The sequence below is a fragment of the Balaenoptera ricei genome, chromosome 20, assembly GCF_028023285.1.
Source record: "Balaenoptera ricei isolate mBalRic1 chromosome 20, mBalRic1.hap2, whole genome shotgun sequence".
In the NCBI taxonomy this organism is placed as follows: Eukaryota; Metazoa; Chordata; class Mammalia; order Artiodactyla; family Balaenopteridae; genus Balaenoptera; species Balaenoptera ricei.
This window is the reverse complement of record NC_082658.1, coordinates 12,101,329-12,120,261: the sequence shown is the minus strand read 5'-3', so window position 1 is coordinate 12,120,261 and position 18,933 is coordinate 12,101,329. Positions and strand designations below refer to the sequence as shown.

General features: G+C 63.3%; 1 protein-coding gene across 3 annotated transcripts in view; it reads right to left on the bottom strand.

Moving 5' to 3' along the window:
- Nucleotides 1-637: 637 nt before the first annotated feature.
- BAHCC1 (BAH domain and coiled-coil containing 1) overlaps nucleotides 638-18,933 on the bottom strand; it is a 56,693-nt gene continuing 38,397 nt past the window's right edge. For 2 of the 3 annotated variants that reach the window (XM_059909003.1, XM_059909005.1), the window contains exons 10-27: nucleotides 17,714-18,544; nucleotides 13,533-13,732; nucleotides 13,257-13,393; nucleotides 12,530-12,640; nucleotides 10,218-10,338; nucleotides 9,076-9,371; nucleotides 8,122-8,300; nucleotides 7,721-8,022; nucleotides 7,386-7,493; nucleotides 7,149-7,299; nucleotides 6,950-7,064; nucleotides 6,773-6,848; nucleotides 6,539-6,647; nucleotides 5,666-5,785; nucleotides 5,324-5,500; nucleotides 4,030-5,216; nucleotides 3,628-3,864; nucleotides 638-3,011 (exon numbers count right to left, since the gene is read on the bottom strand). In XM_059909003.1, coding sequence (XP_059764986.1) covers nucleotides 2,802-3,011; nucleotides 3,628-3,864; nucleotides 4,030-5,216; nucleotides 5,324-5,500; nucleotides 5,666-5,785; nucleotides 6,539-6,647; nucleotides 6,773-6,848; nucleotides 6,950-7,064; nucleotides 7,149-7,299; nucleotides 7,386-7,493; nucleotides 7,721-8,022; nucleotides 8,122-8,300; nucleotides 9,076-9,371; nucleotides 10,218-10,338; nucleotides 12,530-12,640; nucleotides 13,257-13,393; nucleotides 13,533-13,732; nucleotides 17,714-18,544 — 4,667 coding nt within the window. In that variant the 3' untranslated portion in view covers nucleotides 638-2,801. The remainder of the gene's footprint in view (nucleotides 3,012-3,627; nucleotides 3,865-4,029; nucleotides 5,217-5,323; nucleotides 5,501-5,665; nucleotides 5,786-6,538; nucleotides 6,648-6,772; nucleotides 6,849-6,949; nucleotides 7,065-7,148; nucleotides 7,300-7,385; nucleotides 7,494-7,720; nucleotides 8,023-8,121; nucleotides 8,301-9,075; nucleotides 9,372-10,217; nucleotides 10,339-12,529; nucleotides 12,641-13,256; nucleotides 13,394-13,532; nucleotides 13,733-17,713; nucleotides 18,545-18,933) is intronic. The other variant, XM_059909004.1, reaches the window with a different exon arrangement.

Here is an 18,933-nt window from a genome sequence, read left to right as displayed (position 1 = left end):
GAGGAAAAACAGCACCCCCCAAATTGGTAGGGTTCCTGGAAAGCCCTCGGGGTTGCAGCCTCACTGGCTGGGGCTCTGTGGCCCGGGGATGCATTGAGATGTACCCCCGCCCAACACCCCTCAGGCCCTGGGAGGCCAACCCGCTGTTGAATGATCAGGACTGCTGTTTATTACTCCTGCACAGCTGAAAATGTTTGTCAAATGAGTAAATTCATGCCTTCCTTGAGGAGGGCGTCTGCTGTCTGGTCTGCGCAGACCCCTCCCCTGCACTTTGGGGACCACCCTTCCTCCTGTGTCTGTGCCCTCCACTCCTCCCCTCCCGGCCTGGCCACATGGACTGGTTCAGGCTGAACATCTCACTCACCATGGGGGAGATCTCCTAAGATAAGGGACCCTCATCCTGGGGGGTTTCAAAGGCCAAGGCCACCCCAAAATCATCCTGGTTGCATGTGCCTCTCACGGGCCCAGCACCCCAAGGGGCTCTGCTCGGCTGCTGCAGCCGAGGTAGGCCTGACCCAGATGTCCCAGTCCCTCATCTGCTGAGACCCTAGCCTCTGAGGCCTCCAGGGAGTCCCCATGGGACACGCACACGGACACTGGGGTGCAGTTAGGATTCCGGACCATTGAAAACCTGCACAATAGTTCATATATTTATTCTTAAGCAAGTTATCAATAAAAAATTTAATACTAAAATGCCTTTACATAGAGTTTGCTGTTCATAAAACCTTTGTATTTTTTTTTGTTTGTTTTTAGTGTTTACATTGAAAAAAAAATTCAACCATCCTCTTAGTTTACACATTTACAAGAGTCGTGCTTTTGCCAGGTTTAACCATGGTGGGAGGGGCCACGCTGTCCGCACGCACACGGACAGAGGGGGACGGGAAGAGAAAAGCAAAAGACAAAAATCCATGGACTAGGGAGAAGAACCAATGGGAGGGCAGGAGGGCCAAGAAAAGGCTGCCTGTTCGTTCGCTCCTGCCTCGGTGCTTGGGGCTGGAAGTAGCCTCAGGTTCTCATTTCTGTGCTTGGGCCTTCCCCGCACACGCCTTGGCACTGGCCGCGTCGCTTCACAGCATCTTCCCACTTCCCCAGCCGCCAGCAGGACCTCAGCCGCCTCTCCAGGACGACCACCAGGAATGAAATATTGCACTCGAGCCGAGACAAAGGGGAGAGTTGGGGTGGGAGAAGAAAGCTGGGGTGCAGGGGAACCCCTCCCTGTCCCTATACTTCCCGTGAAGCCACCAGGAGCGGCGGAGGGGTGATTTCCTGGTTGGAAAGAAAAAGGGGCCTGGGCACCCACTGACATCCCTTATTTCCCAGGTACCTGGCCTGTGTCTGTGGGGCACACAAGAGCCCGTCCTAAGGAGCAGTGGCTAACTTGGGGGGCTTTCCTGGGGCTCCCAGTGTGGCCAGGGGAGACTTAGTGTGGTGAGACATAGGAGCACGTGGCCCTCGGTGCGTATTTTCGGGGACAAGGGCTGCTGGGCCACGGGTCTGGCTTGCCCTGCTTGTCCCTCTTGGCCTCAGGAGAAGTGAAGGTGTGATGAGTTCTCCAGGGTTACAGGGGTGGTGCTGAGGGTCTGGGACACCCACACGGCACACGGTAGCCAGGGCGCTGGGCGAAGGGCTGCTCCATGCACCCGAGGCTGGGTTGTGGGCAGGAGGAACCCTGCTCTGTGCCCCAAGCACTAGCCTGCCAGGCCAGCGGCCCTGCCAAGTGGCCACAGAAAAGTCCCAGAAACCTCCACATGAGCTGGCGGGGGCCAGTTCCTTCCTTGCTCTGAGTGGAGGCTGGACAAGCTGGCCATTGAGACGGAAATCAGAAATAACTTGGAGCATTCAGGAAATAAAATCAAAACATCACTTTTTCTTATCGATAGTTTAAAATATTTGTTCATTTTTGCTTTGTTTTAAACAGAGGTAAGATACATATATGGCTGCTGTCACACTCTCGGGCTGGGGAGCCTGCTTCTGGCATCCCTTCTCTCCCCGAGGGACCCTCATCGTCAAACCCGCCCCCCCAGTCCTTTTTTTCCCAGGAGATGAATTAAAAGGAAATAAACTTGAGTGTGACTTCCATCTTAGACAGTCCCCCCAAGATATCAACAGGTGTAACCTAGGGTCCTGTCCGACCTCTCCTGTGCCCTCTGGCCCCCCTGCCCCCGCCCCCAGCTGCCTCTGTCGTCACAGACGCCCCAGTTGGAACTCAGCTAGGCTGAGGAAAACAGTGCATTTTCAAAGAAAACCCCCCCCAGAACAAAATCTCTACACACACACACATACATAGACACACACACACACTCACGCACGCATACCCTCGTTACGCGTGTGAGGAAAAAAAAATCCTTTTCGGCTTTTTTTCCATAAAACTTTCCCGCAGAAATACAATATTTACATAGAGAAATAAATAGACAACACACCTGATTTCTGCTTTCCCTGGTGGGAGACAGTCGGAGGTACTAGGGAAAATATGGCTTGGATTCTAATCTCTCGTGAACTGCCGATGTGGGAAAACAGAGAGGGCCGGTAGGTCCCAGTCGGGGCACAGCTGACCCTCCGCAGCAGACGGATGGAACTGGGTTCTGATGCCCAAAAGCTCTCTCTCTTTCCAGGGAAAATAATAAAAAAGCCTGGATCTTGCCTTGGTGGGTTTGCATATTTGCTCAGACCTGCCCCTCCGAGGTGTGGGCCAGCCTCCCGCTTGGAGGCGTGGGGCTGGGTCCTCACGTCCTCACGTCCCCGTGGCTCTGGCGCTGGGCATGGCGGGGCGGGTGGGTCACCTGCAGCCGGTCTGTGCAGGCTCAGCACAGGATGGGCACACCATCGGCCGTCACCAGGCGCCCGGTGGTGGGGTCGTAGGTGCCCGCCAGGTAGTAGAGGTCCCGCCGGTCCTGGTACTTGCGGCTCCGTGTCATCTGCTCGTACTGCTCGCGCCCCACTACCTGGCACTTGTGGGAGATGGTCTGCACGTCGTTCTCGTCCTCGTGGCAGGACTGGTACAGCGCGTTCTGCTGGGGAAGGGGGGCGAGGAGTGCTCGGCGTCAGGTCTGGCCTTGGCCAGCGCACCCCACCCGACCCGGGACCCTCAGTTCTGGCTAAGCTCTTGTGTGGCCAGGGTCTGCACCCGGAACCCCAGCGGGCTGGCAGAATTGGAAAAACACTTGTTTCTGCACCGTCTGCAAACATGGTTCTCAGGGAAGACTGGAGAGTGAGCTGGGGGCATTTTCTGTCTTGGGTTGACCTTGGGAGGCAGGGATCAGCGGGCCCGTGGTGGGGGACATGGGCTGCTGAGGGCAGGACCTGTTTGGTGCTACAGGCTGCTGTGGGCCACAGTCTCCCACAAGGTGAAACTGTCACCCATTGCATGGGGAGCCACAAAGGCCCAGCTGGGGAGGGATCCAGGTGGCCTGGCTCTGGGGCCTGAGCCCTCAGCCGTGTTACTCCCTGTGGGGCCCACGGCACCCTTGGGCCGGGAGGCCTTGAGGTGTGGGAACCGGGGGTGAGGGATGTCCATAGATGACCACTCCCCTTCTGGCTGCTGGTGCCAGTTGCTGAGATACCCCTTCCCAGGCCCCCCAGTCTGAGCCTGCCCACACCCCCGGATCCCCTGCCCCCCCCAGGCCCCACCTTCCCGTCGCTCTGCCGCTTCCCCAGCTTGGTCTCCTCTGGGTGGTAGAACCACTTGACCTTCACCACCATGTTGCTGCCCCACGACTCCCACATGCTCTCGATGCGGCCGATGTAGGGCAGGTTGGGCCGCCCAGCCGACAGGAAGACGGCACAGTCCCCGATGCGAAGCGTCTCCTTGCCCCGGACGATGGCCTTGTAGAACAGCTTCCTGGCCTTCCCCTTCATGCCACGTCTCTGTAGGAGACAGCCAGGGGCAGAGGGCGGTGAGGACCCAGGAGCCTTGGGGACAGGCGGCGGGCAGGGGACACAGGACAGGATGACAGAGAGAGACGCAGAGAGTGTGTAGGAGAGACAGATGGTGTGTCTTGTGTGTAAGTGTGCATGGTTGGGCCCACCTACCTGTGTGGGGTTCCCCGACCACTTCCAGAGCTGCCGGGCGGGCAGGAAGGCTGAGATCTTTGGCCGGTTTTCCACGGAGGGCAGCCGCTGCCTCCGGGACAGCTCTTTGGCTTTGGAGAAGCTCAGGGCCTCCTTGCGCTTGAGCCTGGGTCTGCCACCGCTGGGGCCCGCGCCCACGCCCCCACCGGCCACCGCGGCCCTGGAAAGGAAGCAGCGCTGGGCGTGCGGGTGTGGGCCAGCCCCCTTGGCGCGCAGGGCCTCGGGCTGGGCCAGGAGGGCGGGCACCGGGTGGGTGAGGCAGGTCTGCAGCAGCAGGGCTGGGTCCTCCTCGTCTGAGCTGTAGGAGGAGCCCTCGTCATCCGAGGAGCAGAGGCTGGAGGTGGACAGGGAGCCCGAGGAGGAGGAGGTGGACGAGCCCGAGGAGGAGGAGGACACGGAAAGGCGGGCGAGGAAGCGGGAGGGCACGCCGGGGGCCAGGCCAGGCCCGTCCTCCTCCTCGTCCGAGTAGGAGCTGTGGCAGTCACTGTCGCAGGGCAGCGGGTACTCGGCCTGGCCTGCGAACTTGCGCAGCGCCAGCCCCATGGGCAGCGGGTGGACAGGCGACCGCCCCTTCCTGTCCTTGCCCACGAGGGCCGGGTGCCCATAGCTGGGGCTGGGCAGGGGCCTCCCTGGCCTGGGCCCCACGTCCTTGTCACCCGCGTGCAGCGCCTTGCAGTTTTTGCTCTTGGGGGAGGTCACGCCCTCATGGTCCAGCTTGACCAGGAACTCGCCGCCAGCCCGCCGCCGCCCACCCTTCTCGGCCTCCGCCCGCTCGGACTTCTTGGCCCGCAGCAGCTTGTGGGCACCCCCGGGCAGGCCGGGCCCGGCCCCGCCGACAAAGGGCGCGTAGGAGCTGGCCAGGCTGCTGAAGGAGTCGGCGCGGAAGCCGTTGCCAAACACGGGAGCAGCCACGCTGTGGACGGGGAACAGTGCCTCGCGGGCCCGCAGCTTCTTGGTGCTGCCGTTGAGCTGGAAGAGGTTCTGCAGCACACCCGGCCCCTTGCCACCTGCCGCGGCCGCGGCCACCGCCTTCCGCTTGGTCTGCGCCACCGCTGACCAGCTCAGCAGCGGGCTGCCCCGGCGGCCCAGGAAGTGGTCTGAGGCCCCCGCGGAGGGCTTGGTACCGGAGGCCAGGAGCTCCGCTTTGCCTGGGGAGAGGCCAGGGAGAGTCAGAGGAACTACCTGCCCGCCCCTTCTGGCCCCCCCACTCCCGAGGGTGCCTCCCCACCCGAGGTCCCCGCAGTCCCGCGAGTACCAGCTTTGTCTTTGCCTACGGATTTCTTCCCGGAGGTCTTTGAGGCTTCAGGGCCATCATGTGCCTTGGGAGACAGGCTGGGAGCAGTGGCCTCACCAGGCGGGGGTGCCTCGCAGGAAGATTTCTTGGTCCTTCGGCAGCTGCTGGACACCAGCAGGGCTGGTGAGGGCTCTGTGCCTGCAGAGTGGACCAGTGGCCTCAGCGCTTGCTGTCGGGGTGACTGCCTCCCCTTGCTCCCTCCTTGGGAGACTGTCTGGGCCCAGGGGAGGCCCAGCCCAACTCCAGCCATAGGGGCTGACCCAGAAAGGTAAGGACCCCACGCTGGAGGGCCCTGGGGCTCACACTGGATCTTGAAGTCCGGAGGCAGCAGCCTGATGTTGGAGACGGCGATGTGGCCAGTATCCCCATCGTCAAACTCCACCACCACGGAGTCCAGGTCCTCTTCCTCATCACTGGAGGCGCCTGGAGACAGGGCCCACCTGAGCACGGGGCCCTCTGCTCGGGGCCCACGGGGTTCTCCCTGGTGGCCAGGTGGCCGGGACGGGAGGATGACAGCATGGGCTCCGGAGCGCCTGACAGATGATGCTGGGATATTCTGCTCCCTGATCACATTTGACCTTGGAGCTGCCATGGCAGCTGGGAGCAGCCTGCCTCCCCTCCACCTCCCGGAGTGCGGCCGGAGAGGCAATATTACCGCCATCCATCACCCGCATCCCAGGGCACACTCACAGGGACGCGGGGCCCCGACCTCTCCCTACGCACACGCGCATGTGTGCAAACACATGCCTGGTTGAGGCCTGCCCGCCCACCTGCCCCCGCACCTGTCAGACCGCAGGGCCCCCACAACCTGTGCCTGGGGGAGGGGGCAGAAGGATTTACCCCAGGAAAGCTGGTGCCCAGGTGACCAGTTTATAACCCTCAGGTCTGGGGCTCTGGGGCCCCTCCTCTGCTAGGCCTTCTGGACAGCCAGAGGCTCCACCCTGTCCTCACCCCAGGTCACCCCTCGCCTTTTCCTGGCGACCAGGGAGCTGATGCTATCGTCTGCTCTGTCTGACCGGCTCAGGCTTGGGAAGCAGGGCTGGCGGAAGGCCCTCCTTGAGAGACAGGGTCCCCTCCCTGGCACTCGGGTGGGGGCTCGGAGGGGCCTCTCATCTGCAGCTTCGTCTAAGGGGAGGGGCTGATGGGCCTCCCTGGGGGTCCTTGGGCGGGGCTCACCTCGCACTACGCTGCCTGGGTAGAGGCAGCGGGACTTCTGGCTCCAGTAGGCACAGACCCTCGTGCCGGGCGGGAGGTACCTGCTGGACTGTGGCCGGACATCAAGAACCTGCGGGACCAGTCGGGGTGGCGGCCGTGAGTGGGCAGGGCTGGCCAAGGGGTGCCCGGGAGGGGCTGGGTGCAGCCAGGCCCACCTCCCTGGGGTGGTGAGCCGAGCAGGGGCTGTCCCCTCACCGCCTCCTGCAGCAGCTGCTCCAGTGAGTAGATCCTCTGCCGGTTGCCTCTCTCACCCTCGATGACGATGCTGTAGCTGAGGGGCACGGGCAGGGGAGCATGAGACAGGCCTGCGCATCCACCACCTCCCGCTCAGGCCTCAGCCCACGTCCCTCCCCGAGCACGCCCGGGCCTTACATGTCGGGGGGCTGCAGGGTCCTGACGCTGCCCGCATAGAGCAGACTGTCCTCTTTGGGGATGAGCACGGGCAGCCCGTCCTGTAGGTCCTCCTTGTGGATGGTGCATGAGCGTGCTGGGGAGATGGGGGTGTCAGCACCTGGCCCCCACCCGCCCACTGCTGGCCCCAGACGCTCAGCGTCCCCTCCCGGCCGCTCACCCAAGGCGGCGCTCTGCTCGGCGCTCAGGGGGCCACTGGCCTCCTCCTCTTCCTCCTCTTCCTCCTCTGAGAGGCTGCTGCTGTCTTCAAACTCAAAGTCGTCCTCCACTGCGAAGCTCTCCAGCAGCCGGCTCACCGCCCGGCCCTTGCCCTGGGGGGTCAGAAGTGTCAGCTCTCTTGGGAAGGGCAGGAGGGGTCAGGGCTGGCTGGGCCCCAAGGTCGGGGTGGGGATGCTACCTGTTTGCCGACAGCCTTGGTTTTCACCTTGCCCGCTTTCCTGCCCCTCCCCAGGATGGCCTTGGCGTTGCGGGGCGACAGGGCGATGGACAGGGCCCCGTTCTTCCGCTGTCGGAGGGGAGGGGCTGAGGTGAGGGTGGCCCCAGCCTTCCTGCCCCCAGCCTGACCATGGTGTGACTCAGGCTGACCCTGAGTGTGACCCTGAATATGAGTCCCAGAGTGTGACTTGGTGTAGCAAGTAGAGAAAAAGAGTGGAGTAAATGTCCCCGAAGGCCTTTCACATCTGGCACCCACCCTGCTGGGCCCAGGACCCTGGGGTGCCCACTGGCCCTCACCCGCAGCCCTGGCTGGAGCACCGTGCTCTTGCGCGTGGCTCTCTTGAGGCGCTCACTGGCCAGCCTGCTGCCCTCCTCGTGGCAGGTGAAGGCCCGGGTGGGGCTGCAGAGGGCTTCCCTGCCGGGTGCGGCCCCCGGCTCTGCCCGCAGGCTGCCCTTGGCCTTGCCCTTGGCTTTCTTCTTGCCGGGCCCACCTGGGGGTCTGCGCCCCGGGGCCTGCTCCAGCTTGCTGCCCACCTTGGCCTTCACCGTCCTCCTCTTGACCTTGACCTCACTCTCGGGGCTGGACAGGCGGCAGGCCCCTGGGGAGGGAGGGAGGGAGGCCGTCGCAGGAGCCCCAGCTGCCTGCTGGGGCCCTCACGGGCCAGGCCTGCCCCAGCCCGCCCTCGCCCCCTGGGTACCTAGCAAGCCCTGCCTCTCCTTCTTCTTCTTGGCCTTCTGGTTGGCCTCCATCTTGACCACGGAGGAGGGCGAGGGCCCCAGCACGGCCACGCGGGCCCCGGCGTGCAGTGCCAGCCCGGGCTCCTTGGCGGGTGCCTCTGTTTCCAATAGACCCTTGCAGTTTTCACTGTCCGAGCCGCTGCCTAGGGAGAGGCGGGTGGTCCAGGTGATTTGGCATCAGAGCAGTGCCATTTTGGGGTGGGGTCGGGGGAGCGGATCATTCGCATGTACGGATGGGTTGGGGGCTGAGTGGAGCCCGTCATTGTCATCCCGGGGCTGCTTCGAGGGCAGGCACCTGGGCCAGGTGTCCAGGTGAGGGTGTTTGGACCAGAAAGGAAAAGGGGCTGCCTCTCTGACCTCCCTTTTTCTGCCTCAGTTTTCCTTTCTTATGCGCTGGGCAGTGGTGCACCCACCTTGCAGGGCTGGGGATCCCCTTCCCCAGGGCAGCCCCTTCCCCTCCCTCGTCCCCCTGCCAGATGCCCTCCTGTTTCCTGCTTCCTCTTCCCTCCCTTTGTTCTTTCTCAGGCGGGACCTGGGGGGGAGGGCAGGGGCTGGCAGTGAGGAAGCATCTATTTTTCCAGGCTCCTGTTTCTGGACATGTGCGTTTGCTGGGGGCCAGATAACCCCTCCAGGTCACCCGGCCGGACACTGCAGGAAGGCGGGCTGGAGCAGGCAGAAGGGCTATTTTTAGCCCCTCTTTCCAGGATGCATCCAGCAGCCTCTTTTCTCCCTGTGGCGCCCCGTGAGGGGGTGGGGCACGGAGAACCCATCCTGGGCCAGTGAGAGGTTCTCCCTGTGTCCGGCATACGCAGTGAGCCCTGACCAGGCTCTGATGGCTGTTCCAGCTCCCGCCCACCCACTCCCCCAGCCCCCAGTGACCATGGAGGTCCTGCTGCACTGCTCAGACCAACAACTTGCCTGCCTCATGTGTTGCGGCCGCTGCCGGCTGGGCTGGGAACTTAGGTGTCTCCCTGCCAGCAATGCCACCATCCGTCTGTGGGTGCCGGGCTGCCCCAGACACCTTGGCGCTCTTGGTTCGTGACAGCTTCTTCCGGATGCGACCCCCTGGGGTGGCCTCCTTCCGCCGGAAGGGGCTGAGGCTGGTGGGCAGCCCCTTGCTCTTGACCTTCGGCTTCAGCTGGGCCACCTTGTGGGCCACTGCAGATGCCAGGTCACCCTGACCACTGCTCTTCTTGCACCGAACCTTCTCCTGTAAACGGGCAGGTGGAGGCTGCAGTCACCGGGTCCCCCACCCTGAGCCACGGCCCTGTGACCTTCGGCCTCCCCTCTGCCAGTGCTGGGCTTGAAAGGTGGCACTTCGCTGGCCCTGCCCTCCAAAATGCCTGAGAGGGAGTCTGGCCCCGGGGCACAGGACCTGCCCACTGGAGCCTAAATTTGTGCCTGTCTTGTCCCCCATTTCACAGCCGCCTTGGACGGCCCAGCCTACTCAGCTTGGCAGAGGGAGGCCAAGGGCCCAAGTGTTTGTCGTGTCCTAGAGAGAGGGACCAGCCTCCTGCTCTGGGAGGGACAGGCAAAGTGACAACAGACTCAAACCCACCTCTCACCTGTCCCTCCCAGGACCCTAGAATAGGTGAGGGGTGGGAGGCACCCACTGCACTGAGAAGGAATGGGGTGCTGGCACCCCTGGGGGAGCCTGTCCCAAGGGAGGGGCAGTGCCCTTGATCCACCCACTACACCAGGTATGCACCTGACATGGTGGACATCGTGGGCCCTCCCTCCCGAAAAGCCTTCCTGTGACCTATGATAACTGTGTGTTCCTTTCCTCCCGCTGGAGTGAGCAGAGGGAGGGGAGGTGTCACGGAGCATAACCGGCCCCTGGTCATACCTGCAGCTTCAGAGGCCGCCTCTGTGTGAGGCACATGAAGCTCGCTGGGCCTGGTCTGCTCATCTGAGCAGTGGGGCCCCAGCTGGATGGTGGCACGGGGCAGGGCGGGGTGGCAGTGTTTGGCCTGGGGCTGGTCTACCGCCTGCCCCCTGTCCTGTCCATCTGACATCCTGCACCCGGGCTTGAGGGTGAGGTTGCTGTGGGACTCACCGCAGATGCGGGTTGCAGGCCCACGTAGGCGCCCTTCTCCAGCCGGCCTCGCTTCTTCGAGGGCTCATCATCGCCGCCCCGCAGCTCGGTGCACAGCAGGCTCAGGCTGGACCGCACTGCCCTGGGAGCACGGGGGGTGCAGGTCACACCTGGGCGCCTGGGCCTTGTCCCCGAGACAGTCCCTGTGGCGGCAGCCAGGGCGCCGTGGTGGGTCGTGTGGTGCAGCTGTATGTCTGGGAGACCCACTTGCCCCTGTAAGGGCCCTGCGTCTTTCCCGGCCAAGGCTGTGCCCCTGGGCCAGTCTCCTCTAAGCACACAGAGCTGCTGGGAGGCCAGGGGGGCCAAGCCAGTGCTGAGACACCTGGGCACCCGCTACCTAGCTAGCCCCCTCTGCCCACTGGGGAGGGGCAGCCCAGTGCTCAGGGGCCAGGGGTCTGTGGCCAGCTGGGCCACTGTGTGACCTGTGCTGTGGCCTCAGTCTATCTACCTGGAAAATGGGGATGCTTTAAATTGTGCCTCTCTGCAAGGCTGGGGTGGGATCATACTGGCCTTTGCACTCACGAAGGTCACTTAGTGAGTGCAAAGGCCAGCAGCTACCGTAGTTAGGAACAAAGAGGGCATCAGGAGAGGCCCCTGAGAAAGGGGTCCACCCCGAGCATCTTTGCCACTGCCAGGAAGAGGATGTGGGGGGCAGCAGCCAGAGAAACTCGTGCCCAGGCTCTGCCTCCTAGCCCCCAGGGACCCCCAGTGCTGGGCTCAGACCCCTCAGAGCTTTGTTCCCTGCCCTCAATTCTCCGTCTCAAAGGAGGAACTCTGCACCCCCAAGCCAGCTCCCAGATGGGGCCCTGGAAGCTGCTGACTCTGAGCCTGTTTCCCTGTGTCCCACAGGTGTGAGGCTGGGAGCTTGGCTGCCTGTCCTTTGCCAGACAGGGGCTGGGGGCTGGGCCTCTCACCTACTCCCTCCCTTACCCACACAGCATTAATGAAAATGAGTCACAGATGGAGGCTGAGGGCCCTGGCCCGGCCCTGGCCTTGTGCGGCCAGACGTCAACTTTTACCTTCCTGCCCAGAGAGGCCGGGCAGGAAGCCGGCCCGGAACCATGCTTGGCCCCCGGGCCTCGGCCCTCCCACTTCCTGCCTGGGCCCAACTGTCAGCAGCTACTGAAGGGCAGGGGCCCCACAGAGGGATGGAGAGTGGGTAGGAGCCTGAGATGGGGAGAGGGTAGGAGGGAACCCCGATCCTTAGGAAGGGAGGGCCCTGGCCTTGGTTTCCTTCCCCGTCCAGCCAGGGCCTGTTTTCTCAGGTCAGTGGAGAAAGTGGCCACAATACAAGCACCAGGATGGGGCTTCCAGGGTCAGGCAGGGGCTTGGCGCCAGGCGGGCTCGAGCAAAGCATGGGGCAGCCTCGCCAGGGGCTCCCCAGCAGGGCCCCCTGCCAGGCTCTGGTCTTAGCCAGCAGCCCCTACAGTTCTGGCTGGTCCTCAAAGGGAGGCCCCTGGAGCCCCCGCCGGGTGACACCTGGGCAGGGCGGAGGGACAGCCTGGGGAGGCCCCACAGCCATATGGTGCATCCCCTCCCCGCCCACAGCAGCCTACGCGAACTCCCCTCCCTGTAACCTTCTCCGCATTTGCTAATGTTTTGTGACATAAAGCCCTGAGATTAATTTTTTGCCTCTGTCTTAATTGAAGGAACCATTTAGTGCCGATTTAACTATTATTACCAAATCATCAGGATTGATGCAGTGCGCACACGCCGCGCCAATCGTGTTTGGAGGAGCTCGAGGATTTATGCAAATGGGCCTGCCGGGAGAGGCAATTTGTAGCCGAGAAGGACAATTATACCAGGCCCGGGAGTGCGCCAATGACTGCGCCGGGCGGGTAATGGATAATAACCGCGCGCCGGCAGCCGTGCGCAGCACCGCAGCGTGACCAACGACTCTATACGGTGCAGATAAAGAGGCTTTTACGCAACGCCGCCTCGCACTCGTGGGGCCGGGTGGGGGCTGGGGCTAGGCAGGAGGGATGCCACGGCCCCGGCCACGGCCAGGTGCGTGGAGCTGGTGTGGCCACGCCCCAGGCCCAGGGGGAGGGGCTTGTCTGCTAGGGGTTCAGTGCCCCAGACGCTCCCCACCGCGGCTGGCCCGGGGTTCTGGGTCTTCAGGAGAAGCTGTGAGGGAGGCCCAGCGGCCACGGAAGCCAGAGAGGAGCCCAGCCCCCACTGCCCGGGCCTCAAGGGCAACCTGGGCCAGCCCAGCGCCACTGAGTAACCTCCGGCCCCAGGCACCCCTTGGGGCCCATGCATGCAAGACTCACTTGACTTTCTTGCCTTCGCTGGGTCGCAGGCCAGGCAGCAAGCTGGAGTATTTGCGCTTCCGCGGCCGGCCGGGCCCTCGCCTGGCAGGGCTCCGTGAGCTCTCGTCTCTCCTGGGAGCCACAGGAGGGGTGGTCAGAGGCTGACGCCCGTCCTGGCTCCCTGACAGGGGTCCAGGAGAGGGCAATGCCCTTGGGGGCTGTGGCAGGGGGCGGGCGGGCCCTCCCAAGATTTGGCCTGGGGAGCCTGGTCCCCAAACAGACAGCAAGGCTGAGCCAGCGTCCCTGCTGCCCCCACCATCCCTGCTTCCCAGTTCCAGCCGTCCTGCACACTCCAGTCAGGTGGGCTCCCCCCACTGCTACGGCAACTTTAGGGGTTCCCTCCGCCCTCCCACACCCCAATCCTGCCCCGGCCTCCCAGCCCCCTCAGACACCACTATTCTCACCCTTTGCCCTCCTATCATGAGGACTGGCCTCTGCCTTGCACCAGTCTCTGTTGGGTGGTTCTTCCACCCCCCCACTCTCCCTTGGTTTCTCTGCTGAGTGAACGCCTCAACCTTCCACCACTTCTGGGGACCCTCCCAGGCCCCCGCTTCTGGTCCAACTCAGCCCAGCACACACAGGTTGACCTCTGCCCACAAGGCGGTGGCCCTGGGCTGGGCTGTGCCCAATCTGCCCCAGTGCCTGAACTGGGGGTGTCTCCCCGCCCCACCGCCAGCCTGGGCCATACTCATGGTCACGCCTGCGCTGCAGCCGGGCCAGCTCCCGCTGCTTCTCCTTGTAGCGCCTCTGCAACTCCGCCAGCTGCACGCGCATCTCTACCTCCTGCGTGTCCAGCCGGTCGATGGCAGCCTTCAGTGGGCATACCTAGTGGGCAGGGGCACAGGGGCTTGTGAGCCCCGCTAGGGGACCAAGATGGGGTGGGTAAGGTGGCCAGCCTGGGCACTCGAGGCCTCCCCCAGGTCACGGCACTGGGCAATGGGGGCGACCAGGGCCCCCCACTCACAGGCTTGGTCTTGGGGGTCCAGGTGTCCTTGCGCTGCAGGATCTGCATACGGGGGGTGAGCGTGGGAGCCCTGCAGGAGTCGGCAGTGGGGGGCTGGGCCAAGGAGGCGGGGCTGTCCAGGCCAGCAGCCTCTACCAGGGACCAGGCTGAGGCCAGCGTGGCCAGGCGCTGCAGGTTGAAGGCCAGCACATCCTCCTCCTCTGCGGGGGACATGAGGGTCAGTGTGTGTGCAAGAGGCTCTTGATGTCAGCCTGCATCTCAGCACAGCCCAGACTACTCCCTCCTACCCCGTGTACCCACCCCCCACCCCCAGACGCCCGGAGGCAGCCGGACTCCCTGAGACATGCAGAGTGAGGCGGCCTGGAACAATGAGATGGGCACCTAGCACTCGCCTCCGTTCTGGGTGGGAGAGATGTCACCCTTGGTTACCGTGGGCCAGGCCAGTTGGGATGGCACAAGTCCTCAGGACAATGCCCAAACCATTTAGGCACGTGGCTTGTTACGCCCTTAACAGAAACTGCCTTGCATTTTTGCCCTCTTCCAGATCCATGAAAACCCGGAGTGTCATAGCCCTAGTGGGTGGGGAGGGATGGCCCAGTGCAGGGTCAGAGCCGAGCCAGTGGAGGGCAGTGTCCATTCAGGGACAGGCCTGGAGTGGAGACTTGGGACTGAGTGCAACCACGGGGAGAGGGTGGTGGCAGAAATGGGGGTTGGGCATGCACAGGTGGGCTGATCTTACGAGGAGTTGAAGCTGGGGAAGGAACCAGCCAGGATGAGCCCTGTGGGGTCAGACAGGGTGCCTAGAGCTGGAGGTGTCAGTGGGCTGTCGTGATTTCTAGAACACACAGCCAGCTCTGCCCTCTGAGAAGGCCTGAGAGCAGCAACACCCCAGTAGCAACGAGCACACCTAGCACCCTGAACTTGGCTTCTAAAATTCTCTGAGGAAAGGAACTGGGCTCCTTGGAGAAATGGCTGATTCCAGGGACTGGGAGGTTCGGGGTGAGCTGGGAACACAGGAAGTTCTCAGAGGATGATCCAGCTGAAGGGGCCAAATCTGAGACAATTCAATCACCAAAATTAAACAGTGACAGTGACAAATTATAACGGATTGAAGCGAATAAAAATCCACAAGTCACACTGATATAGATAAATGAATCCAATGTTTGAAGAGGAAGGGGATATCACACCATTTCAAAGTCCCTCCCCACGAAATACTTAGTAACTACAAAAGGGGAAGTGCCCAGCCATAGCCTTGATGGAGTCATCAGGGTGACCCACCCTCAGTAATGGGACAAAGCACAGGTGGACACCGGAAGTTCAACCCTCTGACACAGTGCTGGGTCAAGGCCAGAGGTGGGTTGCTGGGTCAAAGGTGCCCTGGGAAGGTGGGGGAGGCGCTGAGGGGGCTTTCTCCTCCCATCTCCAGCTGGGGCAGGGATATCTGCAAGCCCCATTTCAGCTAAAAGTTCCACAGGGTCTCCTCGTCTCTTGGGGTCACTGTGACTGCTAGGAAGCCCCTCTGTTCCTCCCTGAAGCCCCCACCCCCGCCCCCACTCTTTAGGCTAAGCCTGCTGAGACTGCAAAGTCCTGCAGGGTGAGCTCTGCGGGGGGATGGTGGGCTCGGGGAGACGGCAGGGGTGGCGGTGCTGCTAGGCTCTTCTCTGGCCTCCAAACAACAGCCTGCCTTGCTCTCTGGTTCAGGGAGTTGTGCAGCAGACAATAACGGCCCCACCCCCAAGCCTCCGGGGTCTGTAATCCCTGTCCCGGGAGAGATGTAGGGCTGGGCTGTCCAGGCAGATTGAGGGCTCCACAGGCACAGAAGAGGGCCAAGGCTTGGACTTCCCCCAACCAGCCAGGCTGGCAGAAGCTGTCGGGGCCAGGAGAAGGTGGGAGGAGGGGTGCAGGTCAGCAGGGTAGTTCAAAAGTGGGGTCTGGGATCTTGACTCACCTGAGTGAGGTGGGTCACTCAGGAACAAGGGGCAGCCATACTCCGGAAGGGACAGGGCCTGGCCTTCCCAAAATTCCAGGGTGGATGGGAAGCCCAGTGGGCACCGTGCCCCCCAGTGGCCCCTCCAAATGCAGAGTGGGGCATTTTGGGTGTCTTGGGGATGGGCCCTTGCAGGCAGGCCCCACCATCCACACCAGCCAAGTGAATGGCCAGAGAAGTGTCCGACTCCCTCCCATCCCAGGGCTCCATCTGGGGCCTGAGTCCCTGCCCCCTGCGATGGAGGTCCACGGGCTGCGCAGCCTGCCCACTGAGCTCCCTGGACTTGAGCCCAGGTGGGGGATAAGCCAGGGTCCTGCGGCCAAGTCCTACTGGTGGGGGGTGTGAGGGCTCTGGACGCCCACATCAGTGAGGGTGGGGCTGGCCCCAGCCTGGGAGCAAAGAGCCTGGGGCCCGAACACCAGCGCCACTCGGCCCGGCTATGGGAGTTGGGGGCCACGTCACCTTTCAGAACCTGGTTACCTCCTCACCCCCACTTCTCAGGGGCTCCCACCTGGCCTTTCACCAGCTCTGCCTGGCCTGGGAGGTACTTCAGGGGGTCTCCTCCGGGAGGAGGGGGCAGGAGGCCCCCATGTCCCTCTGGATCTCTACCCCTCCCTCTCCCCTCTGTACCCTGGCCTGTTCCCGAGATGGTCTTCTCCCGCCTTCTCCGTGAGTCCTGCCTTTTGCTCAGAAAATGAGCTGATTTCCTAAGTAATTTCAGGCAAAGCAGTCACTGAGCTTGTAGGGAACGGCTCTAGAGCTGAGAGGCTGCGCAGACGGGCCAATTAACTGGGACAGAGGGAGGGTGGGGGCCTGGGAGCAGCAGGAGGGGAGGGTGAAGGCCTGAGGGCTCCAAGAGGGGAGGGCGGGGGTCTTGGGAGAAACAGGAGGGGAGAGGGGGGTTTGAAGGTTCCAGAAGGGAAGGGTGGGGTGGAGACCCAGCAGTGGCAGCAGGGCCTGGCCTGGGCTGGCAGCTGCAATACCCACAATGGGACACACGTGGTCTACACGTGAGCATCCATTCAATGAGTGGGCACGGGTCCAGTAGGCATTCACATGCACAGACTGGTGGCCACACACGTGGCGCCCGGCGTCCCGCTCAGTGCACCCTCACGCCAGCCGCACTCACACGGTGGCTCTGGGCAGCAAGGCCCTGACCGGGGCAGCCCCGCCTCACGCTACAGCTCCAAGCGAGGCCCTCCCAGGGTTCCTGACAGGCAAGGGCTCCCCGGCTTACTCTCCTCAGCACAGTCGTGGCCCCTCTGGTCAGACAAGAGAGGAGTGACACAGAGACCTTCAGGGAAATTAACTTTACAAGAACCTTCCCATATCTCCACGCAGCACAAGAGGTGCTGGCGGCTGGCAGTGGGCAGTGGAGAGCTTCACGCGGTGGGAAAACGAGTGGGCCAGCTGAGGACTTTGTTGGGTTCTTTCTATAAACATCAACGGGGCACAAAGCCTGGCTGGGGGTGCCTGCTGAACCGAGGGGTTCCAGCAGGGAGGGCCTGGGAGGGGTCCCTGTCAGGGACATAAGTGCTAGAGAGGCCTAAGCAAACGCCTGGCCCTTGGGCTCTGGTCCGAGTCAGGGCGGCACCAGCCTTGGGCTGGCACCCTGGGGCCCTTGGGCGGGGTGCAGGGAGGCCAGGAGCATCTTGTCACACAGGTCAGCCCCAAGGCCTAGTGAGGCTGAGGGGGACGTGGGGGGTGCCACCTCCCCGGGGCCTGGGAGGCAAGGGCTGCCACATCCTGAGCTGGGCCCCGTGTAGGCTAGGTTCGGAAGCTGCAGAACCCAAGGAGGTGAAAGCTTATAGCAAGAGCGCCATCTTTCCTACCCGCTTCCTGGCTGTGAGCCCGTAGTTTAGTGACCTGACCCCCCCCGCCACCCCCACCCCTGTGGGCCTTGGCATCCTTGTGTGTAAACTGGAGACACCCTCAAGCCCCTTCAGGGCATCGTGAACAGACACCTTTCTGACACCATCCTCAGGGTGCAGTCTTGGCCCTGAGGCCCTACCCCATGGCTCATCCTGCAGCCAGGGGTGGGGGTAACACCGTGTGGGCACACCTGCCTGGTTTCCTGACAAGGGGCCACATTGTGGGGACAACGGAGCAGGGCTGAAGGCCACTGTCTGGCTGGCTGACCCTGAGCCTATGCCCAAGGGTCCAGCTCCTGGGGCTCCGGAGGGATGGGGCTTACCTTGCAGGTCTGGCTCAGTCCTCTGCTGCTGGATTTCCAGGTCGGCCAGCTCGCTGAGCAGGGCAATGCCATGAATCCCTGAGCTACGGGGCAGGGGAGCTGTGCTGGGTGGCCCAGGGACAGTGGGGGGCTGAGGGTCCAGTGGGCTGACAGCGGGCAGATCCCCCAGGTTGATGGTGGCTGCCACCAGGGCGTCCAGACCCGGCAGCTCCCTGGGCGGCTGGCTGTTGTCGGGAGTCAACCCCCAGTCCTCCTCCTCCTCCAGCTCGGCCTCCTTGAACCTGGCCGCCTCCTCTGCCTCTGCTTCTGCAGGGGGCTGCTGCTTGCCCGGCTTGGCCTGATCCAGGGCACCCAGGCTCCTTGCTTGCTGCTCCATGGCCTGGGGGCTGGCCCCCAACGAGGGCCCCTGCTCTCCCTCCTCCCGCCCCTCCTCTGTGGTCCTCTCCTCTTGGGCCCCTCCCTGAGTAGAATCAGCCTGGCCAGTGGCCTCAGGGCCCCCTCCCTCGAGGAGGGCCCCGCACCGCAGTTCTCGCAGCCCCTCCAGTGGGCTGGGGTCCGCTGCCTTCCCCGGGGGTCCCCGCTCGGCAGGGTGGGGGTGTGCGGCAAGGTCCTGGGTGGCCTCCCTGGCCCCTGAGGGCAGCCCAGGCTCCTCCAGGTTCTGGGGGCTGTGTGGGCCCAGCTCCCCGGGTGGGAACGTCCTGGCCAGCTCAGGCTGGGCCCCCGGCGGGGCGGTTTGCATAGTTTCGGGGTCCGAGAGGTCAGATGAGTGCACAATGCGGGGCAGGGAGAAGCCCGAGCCGGCCGCAGGGCACGTGTATCCGGGAGGCAGGTCTGCAAAAGAGGGCGTTGTCAGGAGAGAGCAGCTGGGGGTGAGGGTGACCTCAGACACCTCAGACCCACACCTGGCGGGGAGGGTCCCCAGCCAACCCTCTGCCTGTGATATGTGTGAGGCAGGAACGGGGAACGTGGTATGTTGAGGGGGGCAGCAGGGGAGCACCGGGTGCAAGAGGGGAAGCCCCCAGGCCCTCCTCCTTGGCCAGGACAGCTGTGCGTTCCCCAGCTCCTGCCACTGCCTCGGGGTGGGGTGGGGGGTCCATGGGGGTCCCTGGAGGCCATCTCTGGTATGTGTGGTGTGGCTAACCAGAAAAGGGGGATTTTAAAACAAGATACTTGAATCAGGGCTTTCCCTGAACCAGAACGAGCTGGCAGCCTGTCGGAGG